The sequence below is a fragment of the Tenrec ecaudatus genome, chromosome 10, assembly GCF_050624435.1.
Source record: "Tenrec ecaudatus isolate mTenEca1 chromosome 10, mTenEca1.hap1, whole genome shotgun sequence".
NCBI lineage: Eukaryota > Metazoa > Chordata > Mammalia > Afrosoricida > Tenrecidae > Tenrec > Tenrec ecaudatus.
The window spans coordinates 98,808,720-98,825,995 of record NC_134539.1 but is presented as its reverse complement, the minus strand read 5'-3'; the positions used below and the strand labels follow the sequence as shown (position 1 = coordinate 98,825,995).

At 44.1% G+C, this 17,276-nt stretch overlaps 1 protein-coding gene and 1 non-coding gene across 2 annotated transcripts in view; both read left to right on the top strand.

Moving 5' to 3' along the window:
• The window catches only part of LOC142458125 (myosin-8), a 31,345-nt gene extending 23,426 nt beyond the window's left edge, over positions 1 to 7,919 (top strand). The window contains exons 28-38 of the mRNA XM_075559168.1: positions 80 to 276; positions 1,701 to 1,884; positions 1,971 to 2,136; positions 2,235 to 2,359; positions 3,252 to 3,560; positions 3,744 to 3,947; positions 4,848 to 4,973; positions 5,062 to 5,232; positions 5,408 to 5,512; positions 6,260 to 6,355; positions 7,770 to 7,919. Of these exons, the coding sequence (XP_075415283.1) occupies positions 80 to 276; positions 1,701 to 1,884; positions 1,971 to 2,136; positions 2,235 to 2,359; positions 3,252 to 3,560; positions 3,744 to 3,947; positions 4,848 to 4,973; positions 5,062 to 5,232; positions 5,408 to 5,512; positions 6,260 to 6,355; positions 7,770 to 7,919 (1,833 nt within the window). The remainder of the gene's footprint in view (positions 1 to 79; positions 277 to 1,700; positions 1,885 to 1,970; positions 2,137 to 2,234; positions 2,360 to 3,251; positions 3,561 to 3,743; positions 3,948 to 4,847; positions 4,974 to 5,061; positions 5,233 to 5,407; positions 5,513 to 6,259; positions 6,356 to 7,769) is intronic.
• An 8,969-nt stretch (positions 7,920 to 16,888) lies between these two features.
• On the top strand, positions 16,889 to 17,024 carry LOC142460572 (small nucleolar RNA SNORA21). The gene has a single exon (XR_012786752.1). It is a non-coding gene; the product is annotated as a small nucleolar RNA SNORA21 (small nucleolar RNA).
• The last annotated feature ends 252 nt before the right edge of the window (positions 17,025 to 17,276 follow it).

The window sequence follows — 17,276 nt, the reverse complement described above, 5'->3', positions numbered from 1 at the left end:
CAAAAGTTGTCTACTGAGGTGTGCAAATGAAATATCACTGAATAAAAGAAGTTAAGTCACTGAACTGGTACTTTGGCAGGCCAAGAACGCCCTGGCCCACGCCCTGCAGTCCTCGCGCCATGACTGTGACCTGCTACGGGAACAGTATGAGGAGGAGCAGGAGTCCAAGGCCGAGCTGCAGAGGGCCCTGTCCAAGGCCAACAGTGAGGTGGCCCAGTGGAGGACCAAATACGAGACGGACGCCATCCAGCGCACAGAGGAGCTGGAGGAGGCCAAGTACGTGCTATGAATTCAGAAGGAGAAAACGAATAAATGTGATGTCTTAGCTTCCTGATGATGATGACGATGAACAAACTAGCAATGGTAATAATAATCCAAACCAAGCTGATTCGCTTAGCGACCTTGACAGGGTTTCTGAAACTTAAATCTTTAGAGGAGCAGACAGCCTCATCTTTCTCCTAAGGAGTCACTGATGGGTTTGGATCACCAATCTTGAGTTTAACAGCCCAGTGCCTAACCCACAGCACCACCAAGTCTCTTTAATAATAATAGAAGCTAATCTTTACAAAGTGCATACTACGTGTCAAATACTATGTTAATTCTTATCTCATTCAGCTTTCAAAAACAAGTGTCATGTTGGTATTGCTTTATAGATAAGGAAACTGAAGCTTCAAGAGGCAAACCTAATGTTGCTTGGCTAATAAATTGTATAGCTTGGATTGAAACTGAACATTCTGATTCCAGAGTTCACCTTCTTAAGCTGTACAGTAGATAGTAAAACTCTTATAATTCATGTTAGAGGCCTTCGAATTATACCTAAGGCCCAGGGTTGGTACAAATAAAACAAGTCTTTTGTCTTTGTAGAGAAATAAAACGTGTTTGGGGGCATGAGGGTTAAAGGTTTTTTGTGTGTCTTAAGGATATATACTTGACACATAATTTGGAATGAATCAAAAATACAGAAAAAGGGGAGGAGGGAAACTGCCCTTGATTAAACTGCTTGAATTGCCTTCGTTTAGCCATCAATTTCTTTCCTTAGAGATTGAACAAATTCATATGACTAGAAGACATTGGTGATTTTCTAGGGAAGCTACATCAAATAAAGTAGAAAGGCTGAGCCAGCAGATGAGTATCTCCTAACTAAAGCTCGCTGCCTTCGAGTCTATTCTGACTCATAATGACACTATAGGACAGGATAGAATTGTCCCTGTGGGTTCCTGAGACTAACTCGTCACAGAAGTAGAAAGCCTCATCTCACTCCTAGAGAGCAGCTGGTGGCTTCAAGCTGCTGACCTTGTGGTCAGAAGCCCAAGAGTAAACCAGGATGCCAGATCTAGTTAGCCTCAAATCCTCTTTGGAAGGAGATAGGAAATACAAAGTAATCGATACGATTGTCTGAATTCATCATTCTCCAAAACCATACTCAATCAGCACTCCTGAAAATCCAGAATTATTTAATGTGGTGAGAATCCAAATGGCAGCAACATTTCTTCTAAGAATTCAATAGCATACCAAGCACTACAACACTACTGTTGACCAACACTACTGTTGACCATCTAGAAGGGCGGTCTAGCTGCCACACGTTTGAAAACAACGAGGCGCCTGTCATTACAGGGTCAGGAATGGAGAAAGGGGCTGAGGAAAGGACAGCATCGCTCCTTTTCTTAGCCAGTCTCCTGACTATCTGGCTACCTCTGCAGGAAGAAGCTGACCCAGCGTCTCCAGGATGCTGAGGAGCATGTCGAGGCTGTGAACGCCAAGTGCGCTTCCCTGGAGAAGACCAAGCAGCGCCTCCAGAATGAGGTGGAGGACCTCATGCTGGACGTGGAGAGATCCAACGCGGCCTGCGCAGCCCTGGACAAGAAGCAAAGGAACTTTGACAAGGTGACCAAGAAGCCTATTTTGACTGGCCCGTGTTTTACCTGGTCTCTCGTTCTCCTTAGGTATGCTGACGATGTCTTGCTTTTCAGATCCTCTCAGAATGGAGACAGAAGTATGAGGAGACGCAGGCGGAGCTGGAGGCATCTCAGAAGGAGGCCCGCTCTCTCAGCACCGAGCTGTTCAAGGTGAAGAATGCCTATGAGGAGTCCCTGGACCACCTGGAGACCCTGAAGAGGGAAAACAAGAACCTGCAGCGTGAGTCCTCTTGAGCTTCACTACCCCGTGTAGACCTAGCAGAACCGTTCCATGTGGCCCTATGTCTGACCACACGTCCCTTGTCTGCTCACCAACAGATGAGATTTCTGACCTCACGGAGCAGATTGCTGAGGGAGGGAAGCAAATTCATGAACTAGAGAAAATAAAGAAGCAAGTGGAACAGGAAAAATGTGACATTCAGGCCGCCTTAGAAGAAGCAGAGGTATCTATTATTATGCTGTGAGATAAAACCATAAGCTCATCGGGGAAAATACTCAGAGGGCAATGGTCCTGTGAGACTGGTATATCATTAACTCGGCAACCTTTATGAAGGAGAAGCTAGTGAGAGTTTATCAGTGTACTGAAAATACAAATACTCTGACCAATTAATTCTATTTCAAAGACGCTGTCCCAAGAAAATAGTCTTAACTGGAAACAAAGCAGTAAAATGTCCAATTAAAAAAGCAGTCACTTATGGAATAGTCATAGGATGGAAATTTTATCTAGCTATTAAATATAATTATCACAGGGAAATATTGATGATACACAGAAAGTTTTAGGCAAGATATAAATGTGCATATATAACACAACTTTGGTTATACAAAAATACCTATACATGGAAACAAATCTAGAAAAAAATGGACCACATTAAAATGGTTATCTCTAGGTAGAAGATCAATAGATATCATTTTCACATCTGTTTTTATATATTGCCCCTACATTCTATAAGGAACATAGGGCGTGTAATCAGCAAAAATCATATAGATGTTTTTAAACTGAGAGTTTCTAGATCAGGAATAAATATACCGCATATGGACTTTTTAATTTATAAAATAGAGTACAAGTTCATGCTTCCTATGCATAAGTTTGATCACAGAGCTTTGTGATTCCTACTAAACGAATATGTTTATAGCACTTTATCTTTTACAAAGCAACTTTATTATAGCGCCCCCTGTATAATCTGCAGCTGAATAAATAGAAGACTGGGTTACCAGCTGGTCATGTATCTGGTATATCTACTTTGTAAAATTAGGCAAATTGATATCACAAGAAAATGTATGCTAAGGATCCAAGTTATTTTTCCTTACCAACTGTTTGCTCATTGTTGTGTTCAGGCTTCTCTTGAACACGAAGAAGGGAAGATTTTGCGCATCCAGCTTGAGCTGAACCAAGTCAAGTCGGAAATCGATAGGAAAATTGCAGAAAAGGATGAGGAAATTGACCAGCTGAAGAGAAACCACATCCGAGTGGTGGAGACCATGCAGAGCACGCTGGATGCCGAGATCCGGAGCAGGAACGATGCACTGCGCGTCAAGAAGAAGATGGAGGGAGACCTCAATGAGATGGAGATCCAGCTGAACCATGCCAATCGCTTGGCTGCAGAGAGCTTAAGAAACTACCGGAACACGCAGGGCATCCTCAAGGTAAAGGGGTCCTACTCAAACTCCGAATTCCAACTACTACCATCAAGTCAACTCCAACCCCATAAGACAGCACAGGACCGCCCCAGGGAGTTTCTTAGCCTGTAACTCTTTAGTGACTGGCTTTGAACTGCTGACCTTGAGATTAGCAGCCCAACAGGTAATATAATTTCCCCCACTTAACAGGAAACCCAGCTGCACCTGGACGATGCCCTGCGGGGCCAGGAGGACCTGAAGGAGCAGCTGGCGATCGTGGAGCGCAGAGGCAGCCTGCTGCAGGCCGAGGTGGAGGAGCTGCGGGCGTCTCTGGAGCAGACGGAGAGGAGCAGGAAGATCGCCGAGCAGGAGCTGCTGGATGCCAGTGAGCGCGTACAGCTGCTGCACACCCAGGTACTGGCCATGTGTACTGTGAAGTGGTGAAATCATGATCACAACGCAGAAGTGCCTTGCTTGTCTAAATGTGTAAATGAGATGAAACAAAAGGTGCATGAATTGTTCAAGGTGAAACTGATGAATGGCTCTGTTAACCTTCACCCAATACACAATAAGAAAAGAAATAAAAATATACTTATACACATTTAGACAAACAAGACACTTTGACATATGCATGCGTGCACGCGTGTCCGTGTGTGTGTGTGAGAGAGAGAGAGAGAGAGAGAGAGAGAGAGAGAGAGAGAGAGAGAGAGAGAGAGAGAGAGAGAGAGAGAGAGAGAGAGAGAGACTCACAGTGACCCTAGAAGACAGGGTAGAACTTCCCACGTGGGTTTTCAACTGTAACTCTTTACTGGAAGAGAAAGCCTCATCTTTCTACCACAGCACCAGATGGGTTTGAAACTCTGACTTTTAACTTAGGACTCAACTCGTAACCCACCAAGAGTCAGGACAGACTTAATGGGAGTGGTTGAGTATATGTGTTTATATATATATATATATATATTACCATCAGGTAGATTCTGATTCATAGCAACCTACAGGACAGGAGAAATGCCCTCAAGGGGCTTTCAAAGTGTAAATCTTCATGGAAGCAGACTGCCACATCTTTCTCTCAGAATGAAGTTGGTGGGTTTGAACTGCTGATCTTGGATTTAGCAGCCAAGCGTTTGACCACTGTACCACAATGGCTCTTAGAGAGAGACCGTTTATTTTAGTATTTTGCACCCAACAACTCTTTTCAAGTGTAGTGATATGCCGGCATTGAGTCACTTGCAAAAGCTGATAAATGAGACATTTGTTCGAGTCCCAGGAGAACAAACACCAAATCTTCTCAATTTCCACCAATTCTTTCAACAGAACACCAGCCTGATCAACACCAAGAAAAAGCTGGAAAATGATGTTTCACAGCTCCAGAGTGAAGTGGAAGAAGTAATTCAAGAGTCACGCAACGCAGAAGAGAAGGCCAAGAAGGCCATCACAGACGTGAGCAGGGGACACTTTGTCTTTATGATACCTGCACCCCACCTGCCACCCCCAGGTCTCATGCCTCTCTTGCTTTATTGCTGGTTAGGCCGCCATGATGGCCGAGGAGCTGAAGAAGGAGCAGGACACGAGCGCCCACCTGGAGCGGATGAAGAAGAACCTGGAGCAGACGGTGAAGGACCTGCAGCACCGCCTGGATGAGGCGGAGCAGCTGGCCCTCAAGGGGGGCAAGAAGCAGATCCAGAAGCTGGAGGCCAGAGTAGGTGTCTCTTTGAATCTGGACAGAGAAGAAATGTGCTCCTTTTATCCTGCTCTCCTACCGTCCATGGGCTCCCAGGCTGGAGGCGTCCACTCAGTACCTTCACTTGGTCCTGCATGGATTACTATCCCCAAGACTGACTGCATATGGTTGGTGCGTGTGTGTTTGATTGCAGGTACGTGAACTTGAAGGAGAAGTTGAAAATGAACAGAAGCGCAACGCTGAGTCTGTGAAAGGTTTGCGGAAACATGAGAGAAGAGTGAAGGAGCTCACCTACCAGGTAAGAGGGAAAATAGCTTTCTAGACTATCCGTACGGCCTACCCAGAAGAAAATGGAAAGTCTGGTGACTATTTACGTAGCACTCACGCAGACTCACATGAACTTGTTGCATACAACGGACAAACTACACGGTTGCTTCTCACAGACCTGTATTGAGCTAGGATGATCAGGGAGGCCTCTAGGAGGAAACATAAGGGGGAAGAGAACACGTGGATTTAAAGCCAGATGAACTAGATGTTCGTCCTAGCTTAGCCTCTCTTGCTTGATGAACTTAAGTAGTTTCACACTCTAAACTTTTGTTTCCTCATCAATGGCGTACAACACGCCACATATACTTTCCAAGATTGGGAGGTAAGAATTGAGCTAAAGAAACAAAACAGGACATAAGTAGAATTGCACCATTGAGTTGATGCCAACTCATTGTGATCCTATAGGATAGGGTAGAACTTCCCCTGTGAGTGTGTGAGACTGTAACTCTCTATGGGAGTAGAAAGCTCCATCTTTCTCCCATGGAGTGGCTGGTAGTTTCAAACTGCTGACCTTGTGGTTAGCAGACCAACATATAACTACTATGCCACCAGGACAACAGCACTCACAAGACTAGCTAGTGTTCATACTCTGAGAGAAGCCTCCAAACTGACCAGGCTTCCTGCAACATACCAGATTGATCTGTTTTATACTCTGTAATTGGCTCACTGTTTTGCGCTGCATGCAGAGGGTTTTTTGGTTTTTTATTCGAACTTTCAGACGGAGGAAGATCGCAAGAATGTTCTCAGGCTGCAGGACTTGGTAGATAAACTGCAGGCAAAGGTGAAATCATACAAGAGACAAGCTGAGGAGGCGGTAAGTATTTTTTTTAGCCTTTGAAAGATGCACATTTATTTGAGGGCAGAAAGAATATTAAAAGAATGTGCCAATGAGAAAGAAGAAGGTAAAATAAGAACACACCCTTAACCTTTTAAGAGCGATGCTTTGGTAAATACGGACTTAACTTCACGACAGAGTAAGGCTTCATGAGGAGACACATTTGGGAAGGTTGTGAGGAAGAAGAACATTCCAGATAACCCGACTGACTTGATAGAGACAAAGAGCAGACACATTCGAGCTTCTGCTCACCACCACGATAAATACTCCTAAACCTCTAGAAATGCAAAAAAAAAACAAACAAACCAGGTGTTCTCAAAACTCAGGTGCCACCTTTTACTCCACCAGCTCACTCATTACCACTGTCATCGGCTGGAGCCCTTCTCTCTCCATTTGCTGTCAGAACATTTCGGGAGGATCTCCAGCCCCACTCTTCCTAGTTGTCAGACACATTGTGGTTGGGAGGAAGGAAATAGGAAGGAAAGGAAACTCAAACAATCTAGCTGGTGTGGAGTCAATGCTGACTCATAGCGACCCCTGTGGGTTTCTGAGACTGTAACCGATTATAGGGTAGGAAGCTCAGTCTTCCTCCTTCTGAGTTACTGGTGTTTTCGAACTGCCAACCAAGCAGATTGCCGCAGCCCAACCAGTAACCCCTACATGCCCAGGGTTCCTAAAATAGGAAGGCAAGGGGAACAAAGAAAAGGGAACGCCACACCTGGAAATTATGCCAAAAGTGGTGACATACCTTCTTCCTCACAACACCCCCCCCACCTCCACCCAATCCCAGCCCCGCCCCCGTGCCTTCCAGTCAAGGCTGACTCATAGCAACCTTAGAAGACAGAGTTGAAAAAACTGCCCACAGGGTTGTAGAGGCTGTAAATCCTCACAAAAGCAGACAGCCTCAGCTTTCTTCCACAGAGCTGCTGGTGGATCTGAAACACCAACCTATCCATTGCCCAAGGCAATGCTTAACCCGCTGAGCTACCAGGGAGTCTACCTTTCTTCCTAGCACTCACCTTTTCCCATACTCTATCAGAGTGAAAGTATATCATGAAATATTTTTTAAGGTGGGATTCCCCAAGTTTGAGCTTGAGCTTCCTCTTACTTCCTCAGCTCCGTACGGTGCATGGGTCTCCTTTCCACTGAGTGCACACACCAAGAACAGAGTTCACACACACAGGGGTTTAATGTAAATAAGACTGCCCCTCCATTTCCATCTCTCTTTTTTTTAAACTTTCAAGTCATAAAAATAGAATTATGGTAGAGTTTCTGTCCCAGCTTTTAGTCAGGTATGACAAACAGATCATAGAGGAACAGGCTTTGATCGGAGGCAATAATCCTTAGTGAGAACCACGAAGACTTCTTCTCAGGAAGTTCTCTCTCTTCCCAGGAGGAACAATCCAACGTCAACCTGGCCAAGTTCCGCAAGATCCAGCACGAGCTGGAGGAGGCCGAGGAGCGGGCTGACATTGCCGAGTCCCAGGTCAACAAGCTGCGGGTCAAGAGCCGGGAGGTGCACACCAAGATCAGCACGGAGTAAGCGCCTGCCTGATGCAACCAAGTGGCTGGAGAAATGCACAGAATGTGCTCCTTGGGGCCGCTTGTTTTGCAGTGTTTCCTTCTCCCTAGCTGTTGAATAAACAAGAGCTCAGTACATTTCTAAAGTAAAACCGTCTTTTGTTTCTAATTTGGAAAATCATTTGCTCCCAAATTGAGTACTCAACCCGTTCTTCGCGGCTGTGAAGAACATGCAATATTGTGTACCTCTGCCTCCACCCAGTATCGCTTTTCCTCCTGCCTACCTCACCCAGCTATCTTTTTCTCTACGTGTTGCTATGAAATAGCTCTAGGTTTTAATTTATAATGCTGAGGAAAACATTCTCTAAGCCGCCCCTCCTGATAGGACCCATTCATTTACACACTTGACAAGTGGCTTTGAAGAATCTACTATGTGCCAGGTGTTTGTCTAAGTTTTGTGGGGTAACAGTAAACAAAACGCAGTCCTTCCCCTCAGGAAGCACATCTCCTCCAAGGAGAGAATGGCCATCCATACATAAGTACCTATGTCATGTGTCAAATGATTTCTTCCAAGTGAAAATCTGTCTTGGAGAAGGAGCCAGAATGCACCTTAGAAGCAAATATGGCAAGATTTCATATCCACTGCTCATCAAAATATGGATATAAGTGACAAGAAATCGGTGGAAAGGAGAGGGACACTTGATGGATGAGACCATTAGCACAGCTGCTAAGAGCTGTCACCTTTCATACCAGCTTTCTGTGAGGATTAACATTCCAGAGCTCAAACCCAGCAGCTGTCAGTGAGCAAACTTGAATTGGCCAGGGCAGAGGTTTGGGCACATGTTACAGATATCAATGTCCCCAGGCACCGTCACTGCGGCCCTCATCAGTCAGACTTTCCTAAGCAGGAGGCAGAAGAATTGGCAGTGGACAGATGGAAAGATCCTTACTTAAGAATGGAATTTAACAGCCTGATTCCTCCTTCCTGGCTCCCAGGGCCAGCAAGATGCTGCTTTGAGAAGCCAGCAGGAAAAGGAAGGCTGCCTGGTGATGGAGTAAAAGACTCCCCTTGGGGAACAAACCCAACCCGGGCTTTTCTTAGATGACAGTAGCCCGACCTTCACAAGGAGGTCTCAGCATCTTCTCAACTCCTCAAAGCAAACCATGGCTCGAGCCTCCCTCTTGGGGAAAATGAAGTCACACGAAACCTCAAACTGAGAGACATTTTATTTAAAGGGATGGATGAGAAAGGTAGCAACTGAATCATAAGGTTTTACACTATTCTGAAAACAATCCAGAGTACCCAGACTTGATATGTTAGGATGTATGTTGTTGTCAGCGGTTGTAACAGACACACACACACACAGGCTCCAGACACAATGGGACAAAAGACTAAAAGGCTGCCAGGACTTGTACCACTTCCATGAGTGATTTTGGTTGGCATCATTGTGATCTGTTGGGTTTTTAATGTCTACTTTTAGGAAATACGTCAGCAAGCCTTTCCTCCCACCCTTAGTACAGAAGCTCTGTGGAACCCTATTCCGCATGATAAAAACCCACAAGCCTCACTGAGAGACAAGTGGTTCCCCAAGAAGTGCGTTGGTTGGAATTCAAAAGCAGGTCGCCCTCATAACCAAGGCTTATAGGTTTCTATGATGTACGAGGGTTTCATAGGCTTTAAATCTGTACAAAGACAGCCTCATCTTTCTCCTAGGGGGGAACGGTAGATTTGAACTGCAGATCTTGCAGTCCACTGTCCCATGCTTATCCTCCCATGCCATCAGAGTACCTCAGTTTGCTTCATCAAAGGTGAGCATTCTACCACATTCTTCAATTTATTATACAATATACACACTACAATGGACCCCTGGTAGTATAGAGGGTACTAACACAGGGTGAAACCTATCAGCTCTCTCTGAGTGAGAAAGATGAGGCTTTCTTTTCAGGGAGACCAGTTCCCGGGGAACGACGTGATGCTTGGTAAGGTAGAGGGACAGTGACAGAGAGGAAGGATTGACACAGTGGCTGCAACAACGGGCTCAAGCTAGGAGCAATTATGAAGATGTGCAGGACCAGGCAGTGCTTTGCTCTGCTGTACATGGGGTCGCTATGGGTTGGAGCCGACTAGATGGAATGTAACAAAAAAGAGTTGCAGCCTCAGAAACCCTAAGGAGCAGTGCTACTCTGTCAGTAGGTTCTCTGTGGGTCAGAATGGAGTCTGGTTCGAATCCATATTACATGAGCATAACACAATAAGAGTATATTTATATATAATTATTGTGGATTCAAATAAATGACAGACACAATAATGTCTTGATAATTTAGAAGAATCTTTATTTGGTTATAGAATCTAAAAGTGATTCTTTGATTGCATTCCCGAGTCCACATCCCAGTCCTTACTTAAAGCTAAAAAACTCATTCATCGCCTGTCTAGGGTTCAAGCAAGCATGACCCTAGAAGGAGAGGCAGAAAGCAAAATTAATGGATTACTTGTAACTTCAAGAAGAGAAAGCATGCATTACAAGGTACATTTTTTATCATAAAAGAAGCAATACCAAAATTGATTACAACATCCTGGTGACCATAATAAAATTAACTATACCATTCAGATGACGACATCCAAGGGAACAATTTTGAATCAGAACAAATGATATATTGAAGAATAATCAAAACTAATTGTAGTATCCAGAACCTGGGAACATAGGAATACATTCTAAAATTTACCACCAGCAGAGACGTTCCCATAAGGGGAGGAAGAATGGGCAGGTCAACTAGCAGTCAACTCTCTGAGATGGCGGGAGGAACGGGCAAGTTACTTAGCAGCTTGCAAAAATGGAGTTTCTTTTGCTAGTCTGCCTCACAATTATATAGTACCTATAATTATCTATAATTACACATATAATATGCAAATGTAATAGAATGGCATGCCTATATATTCATTCAGGTCTTTCTTCCCTTCTCTCTCTCTCTCTCTCTCTCTCTCTCTCTCTCTCTCTCTCTCTCTCTCTCTCTCTCTCTCTCCCTTCTTTCCTTTCCTCCTTTCTTTTGAGGTGATTTACTAATCACTTGGTGATTTACGAACTTTCGAAAAATATCCTTCTAGCTCAGTGACATGAAGGGCCCTGTTATCAAATTCCTTCAACCAGCCCAATTCCCCAGCCTTTCCACCACTCAGTCTCAATATGCTCTGGGGCCACGCAATGGGACTAGCTCGTGCAGGCACCCAACGGCCTCCACTCGCACTTAGTCCTGCCTGGGGGGAGCTCCCCTCTTGGACTGCGCTCCCCTTCGCCTTGCCTGCCCTTTCCTCAGTCCCACTCCACCTTGATGCCCGGTGGGGCAGGGGGGTAGGGACAGGAAGTGACACCTCCTTTCTTTCTTTCTTAAAAAAAATACTTTTATCTTATTGGGGGCACTTACATCTCTTATCACAATCCAGGTATTCCTCCAGCGTGTCAAGCACATTTGTACCTATGCCGCCATCATCATTTTCAACGCATTCTCTTCCCACTTGAGCCCCTGATACCCGCTCCCCACTTCTTCCCCCTCCCTCCCCAGCCCACCCTCCCTCATGAACACTTGAAAAATTAGAGATTATTTTTTCCATATCTTACATTGTTCTTCATCACCCCTCACCCACTTTTTCATTATTTGTGCCCCTGGGAGGGGGTTCTAGATTGTGATTGGTTCCCCTCCTTTCTTTGGGCAAAGAAAACATGGCTTCTTTCCAATAGTCACTGGGGCAGGTCTCATGGGTCTTCCGCACTGTGACGCCCTTTCCCGCACACAGGCCCTTCAGAAGCTCTTAGAGGTGGCAAAGTTTTATCCTCAAGGTCTGAGGCAAGGTCTTCCTAAACCACTTGCTAAGGGAAGGGCAGACGCTCCATTCTTTTTCTTTAGCGGAACGAAGCAAAGTTGAGTTAGAAGGAAGAGGCCCAACAGTGTACCGAATGAGGAAGGGAAAAAGATGCTTTTTTAATCACAGCTGACATGCAAACCCGGACCTTAACTCAGCCTGCTGTTGCTAATGACTATGGAGTCAGCGCCAACTCCTGGAGACCTAGGTGCAATGCAACAGAGCTATATGCTCCTTCCTGCCTCGTCTTCACGGTCACTTAGATTGGAGTTCGTTGTTGCAGCTGTCGTGTGATGCCTTCCAATTTAGGGACCTCTGGGTCTAGAAAACAAACAAACAAAAAACTGATCTTCCTCAAGTGAATTCTGAATCACAGAGACCCTATAAAGGCAGAGTAGAACTTACACTGAGGGCTTCCGAGGCTGGAAATCTTTACAGGAGCAAAACCCCTACCTCTATCCCCGGAGAACAGTTGGTACATTTGAACTGCTCACCTAATACTTTATGGAAAACCCTGTGGTGATCCTAGGGAGTTCACTGGAGAATGTTTGGAAGTAGATCACCAGATCTTTCTTCCTAGTCTGTCTTAGTCTGCAAGTGCCACCTGTCCCATGGGTGCTCTGCTGGTATTTGAAATATCACCGGCATAATTTCCAACATCACAACCACACACAAGCCACCGCAGTACAACCAAATGGCACACAAATGGTGTCCCAGGTTCTGAACCATTGAGGCCCTGGCTAGCTTGGTGACCTCAATTACCGAATTACTGTCAACCCAGCTCTTTCAGCTGTACCTTTCTTCTGTACCTGTGCAGAACTCTTTCTTCTGTACCTGTACAGGCACATCCACCTTGTAGAGCTTTTCCATTTGTGTTCTCTACTGGAATACCATGTCACTTTGATAGCCTCACAGGACCCCTGTGGGTGCTGGGGGTAAGTCATTGGGCTGCATAAGCAATGTCAGAGGTTTAACCCACCAGCCATTCCCTGGGAGAAAAGTGAGACTGTCTGCTTTCATAAATAGTTAGGTGCTCAGAAACTCTATCTATATAGGGTCTCCGTGAGTTCAAATCAACTCCATGGCAGTAGGCTTGCTTTGGGCTTTGCTATTCTCATGGCTTACCCCTCCACTTCATTCAAGTGTCTGCTTGAGTATCATCTCATCTCTTCAGAAAGTCTTTCCCTAATTGATCAATTCAAATTAGACACCACACAATCATGATTTCTCTTCCTCATCCAACTTTTTTTGCCCCTCTTCAGAGCAGATATCACTACTTGATATCACGTATATATTAATTTGTTGTTTGTTCACATATAAACACACACTAGGATATTATTTCCATCAGGAGAGAGACTGTTTCATTCCCCAACTCTTACATTCCTCCCAGTACATAATATGCCCTCAGTAATGTGGAGAGAAAAATACAATACAGTGGCAATCCAAAGTGCATTTTCAGGATCTACACAAGATATTAACCTCCACAAAGGGCATTTATACAGGTCTAAATCCAGGCATGTGCATATGCAAATACATTTATATATGATGATGGGGAAATGGATCTATGTGCATATATTTATAGGTTTAGTATTAAGGTAGCAGATGGACATTGGGCCTCCACTCAAGTACTCCCTCAATGCAAGAACACTTTGTTCTATTAAACTGGCATTCCATGATGCTCACTTTCATGACACGATCACTGAAGACAAAGCGTGTACATAAGTAAATGTGGTGAAGAAAGCTGATGGTGCCTGGCTATCAAAAGTATCTGGAGTCTTGGAGTGGCAACACCGGGAGGGAAGGGGGTGTAGAAAGGGAGAACCTATCTTGGAGATCTATGTGTAACCTCCTCTCTGGGAGTTGGGCAATGGGAAGGTGGGTGAGGGGAGACGCCGGGCAGTGTAAGATAAGATAAAATAATCATTTATAAACTATTAAGGAAGCAGGGGGAAGGGGGGTGTGGGGAGGGAGGGGAAGGGGGAAAAAAGGAAACTGAGCTGATTCCAGGAACCCAAGTGGAAGGTGAATTTTGAGAATGACCAGGGCAACGAATGTATAAGGGTGCTTTGCTCAATTGATGTATGTATGGATTGTGATAAGAGTTGTATGAGCCCCAACAAAAATATTTATTAATTAAAAAAAAGTATCTGGGGTCTTAAAGACTTGAAGGTAAACAAGCAGCCATCTGGCTAAGAAGTAATAAAGCCCACATGGAAGAATCGCACCATCCTGTGTGATCATGAGGTATCAATAGAATCAGGTATCAGGCATCAAAGACCCAGAACAAAAAAATCATATCATTATGAATGAGGGGGAGTGTGGAATGGAGACCCAAAGCCCATCTATAGACAACTGGACATCTCCTTACAGAAGGGTTGCGGGGAGGAGACTAGCCAGTCAGGGTGCAGTATAGCACTGATGAAACAAAACTTTCCTCTAGTTCTTTAATGCTTCCTCCCACCCACTATCATGACCCCAATTCTACCTTACAAATCTGGCTAGACCAGAGGATGTACACTGGTACAGATAAAAGCTGGAAACACAGGGAATCCAGGATAGATAAATCCCTCAGGATCAATATTGAGATTAGTCATACCAGGAGGATAAGGGGAATGTTGGGGGCGGGGAGGAGACAGGCAGAACTGATCACAATCTATAACCCCCTCCCAGGGGGATGGACAACAGAAAAATGGGTGAAGGGAGGCATTGGTCAGTGAGAGACATGACAAAATAATAATAATTTATAAATTATGAAGGGTTCATGAGGGAAGGGTAAAGGGGGGAGAGGGGAAATGAGCTGATCCCAAGGGCTCAAGTAGAAAGAAAATATTTTTAGAAAGATGATGGCAACAAATGTACAAAGGTGCCTGACACAATGGATGGATGTATAGATTGTGATTTGTACGAGCCCCAAATAAAATGATATTTGTTAAAGATATAAGCCTCCCATGATTTCCCCCCTAGCATTATTGAGTGATGGGAATTACCAGGTTATCAGACAGAGAGTATTAGAGAAATGACAAGAGTGGTTTAAAATGATAAATCTGAGATTAATAGTTAAAACCTTGTCACTTGATCTCCCCTCTGATACACTTTGAGCTTGATCTGGTTTTCAATATTTTCTGCGGTTTTTCATTTTTGGTTGGTTTTTTGGGTGTTTTTTTCATATTGGGGTTTATCTCTGTTGCATTTTTTCCATTGATTGTAGCCTTCTTGAATCTCTGTTATGGTTCTTCCTATTTTTTTTTTTTGGTATATGAAAGCCAGAATAGGTGATTCTATAGTGACAACAAGTAGAATAAGGGTTTCTGGATGGTACCGTGGGGAGAAGGGAGGGGGTAAGGGAAAACTGCTTTCAAGGAGTTCAAGAAGGAAGAAAATGTTTTGAAACTGATTTTGCTAGTAATTGTATAATACCACTTGATGTGATTAAACTATGGAATGGTTTGATGTCAGGCTTAGCTCCTAATAAAATTGTTTGGAAAAGAAAATAATGTCTGATAGAGACAGGATTAGATGAATGCATGCTTACTATGGTATCAGCTCAATGCCAAGAACTGTATATGAGTCACAGTTGGGAAAACAGAAGTTGCGAGTATGAATTTCTTCACCATCATGGCTTGGATGGCATGGTGGGTGGTCTCAAACTGGTTCCATTAAGCCTCATCTGGGTTAAGTCTGAGTAATTTGCCATTATACCTCTACTCATCTTTCAAGTAGGGTGATCAGTGTTGCCAATTTGTCTAGAACTGACCTGATTTTTGGAGTCCTTCAGTGACACATATTGTTAGGTATGCAACTACTACCAAAAAGATTGGCGGTTTGAACCTACACAGAGTCACCTCGGAAGAAAGGCTTTGGCTCTGCTTCCAAAATGCCCCAGCTTTGAAAGTCGATGCAACACATGGGGTTGTCATAAGTCAGAACTGACCCAACTACAATGATGGTAGTTTGGTTTTGGGGGGTTGTTGGGTGCAGTCGACTAACTCACTCTATAGTTAACAAAAAGATCAGAGAGATGTGTCAGCCTCCATAAACTTTTGAGAAATCAGTCTTTGAAAACACTTTGGAACACAGTTCTGCTCTGATACACATGGGTAGCCAGGAATTGGAATGAAATTGATGGTACTGGGGTTGATTTTAAAACTGAAAATCTCATAAACTGCAATCCTAGGCAAATCAGATTGGTTGTTCACCTTACTTTAAGGTATACAAGCGCCATCTTTCTTGTTTTGCTTTATTGTTGAAGAAAGAGGGGTGGCTGAAAAAAAAATGTCCTGAGCTATTTGAATAGAAAATTGGCCATCTTCAATGTGCCAGATAGGAGAACTGGGTAGACAGCGCCAAGCTGTGGTCAGCTGACAAATCTCATCCTACAGCAACGTGAAACCCATAAAAAAGCAAGGTTAGGGACCCTGAGCCTCCTCCTGTCAATGGCAACGTCCATTGCTTTCTTCAGAAGAAATACCTGGTTTCTCGACCTCAGACTATCCCGTCCACAGGGTCCCATCTACTCTCTACTTTCTCAAATGATGGCGCCTTATGAAGGGTAACTTACAATGTATTCATTCGCTCATTCAACACAATAGCTCAACCTCTTAGACATTGCTACACTCCTCTTTTCATTGAAGAGGAAACAGACTCAGAAAGGTTAAGTCACTGGTCCAAATTCACATAGCCTATGTGGTAAACTCAGGATCTAAATCCCAGCCTTCTGACTTGCAGGCCTTCCTTAGTATTTTAATGTTATAAATCTACATGTTGGCTGTTGTATTCAGCAGATGGTATAGTTTTTGTTTGTTTGTTTTGTATATAAAAGGGGGTTCAAAAAGTCCATGCCAAAAAAAATCCCTGATCTTGTCATTCCACTTTTCCATGAACTTTGTGAGATCTCCTCATACAATGTTGCTTTTTAGGATCTCTATTCTTTTTTAATGTTATTATTAGCTACTGTTGAGTCAATTCCTGACTCATGGCAAACCTTTGCACAATGGATCAAAATCCTACTGGAACACGGAAGCCACAATGGGCAGATTGGTGTACATGAGATACATTGTAGAGAATCAAACCCTGGTCTCTATCAAGGAAGCAGATAATTCTATCATAGTAAGACTTCAGTAAGAACCCAACAATACCCCCTTTTAAAAGCACTCATTGGGCCTTTTGCCGGTGACCCACTGAGCCGTCAAAAAGGGCAGATTAAAAAACACCACTTATGGGTGAAGCGGCAACATGTCGTGTTGTTCAGCTTCAATCGGTGATGTGACAAAAGTAAAAAAAAAAAAAAAACCATAATAGAAAAATGTATTTGGTCATGCTTTTCGTGCTTCTAATGAAGCTTTAGCTGAAGTAGCAAAAATACAGCTAATAGATAAAAGGGGCCACTGTCAGCCATCAGTCCCAGCTACTCACAGCCAGGCAGGAAAGTCTCCAGCTTACTGTGAAGACCTAGCTGGTAGCATTTCTTCTGCAAACACAATGTCCCCGGGCCATCCTCACAAGCTCTCGGTGGTGTTTTCGAGA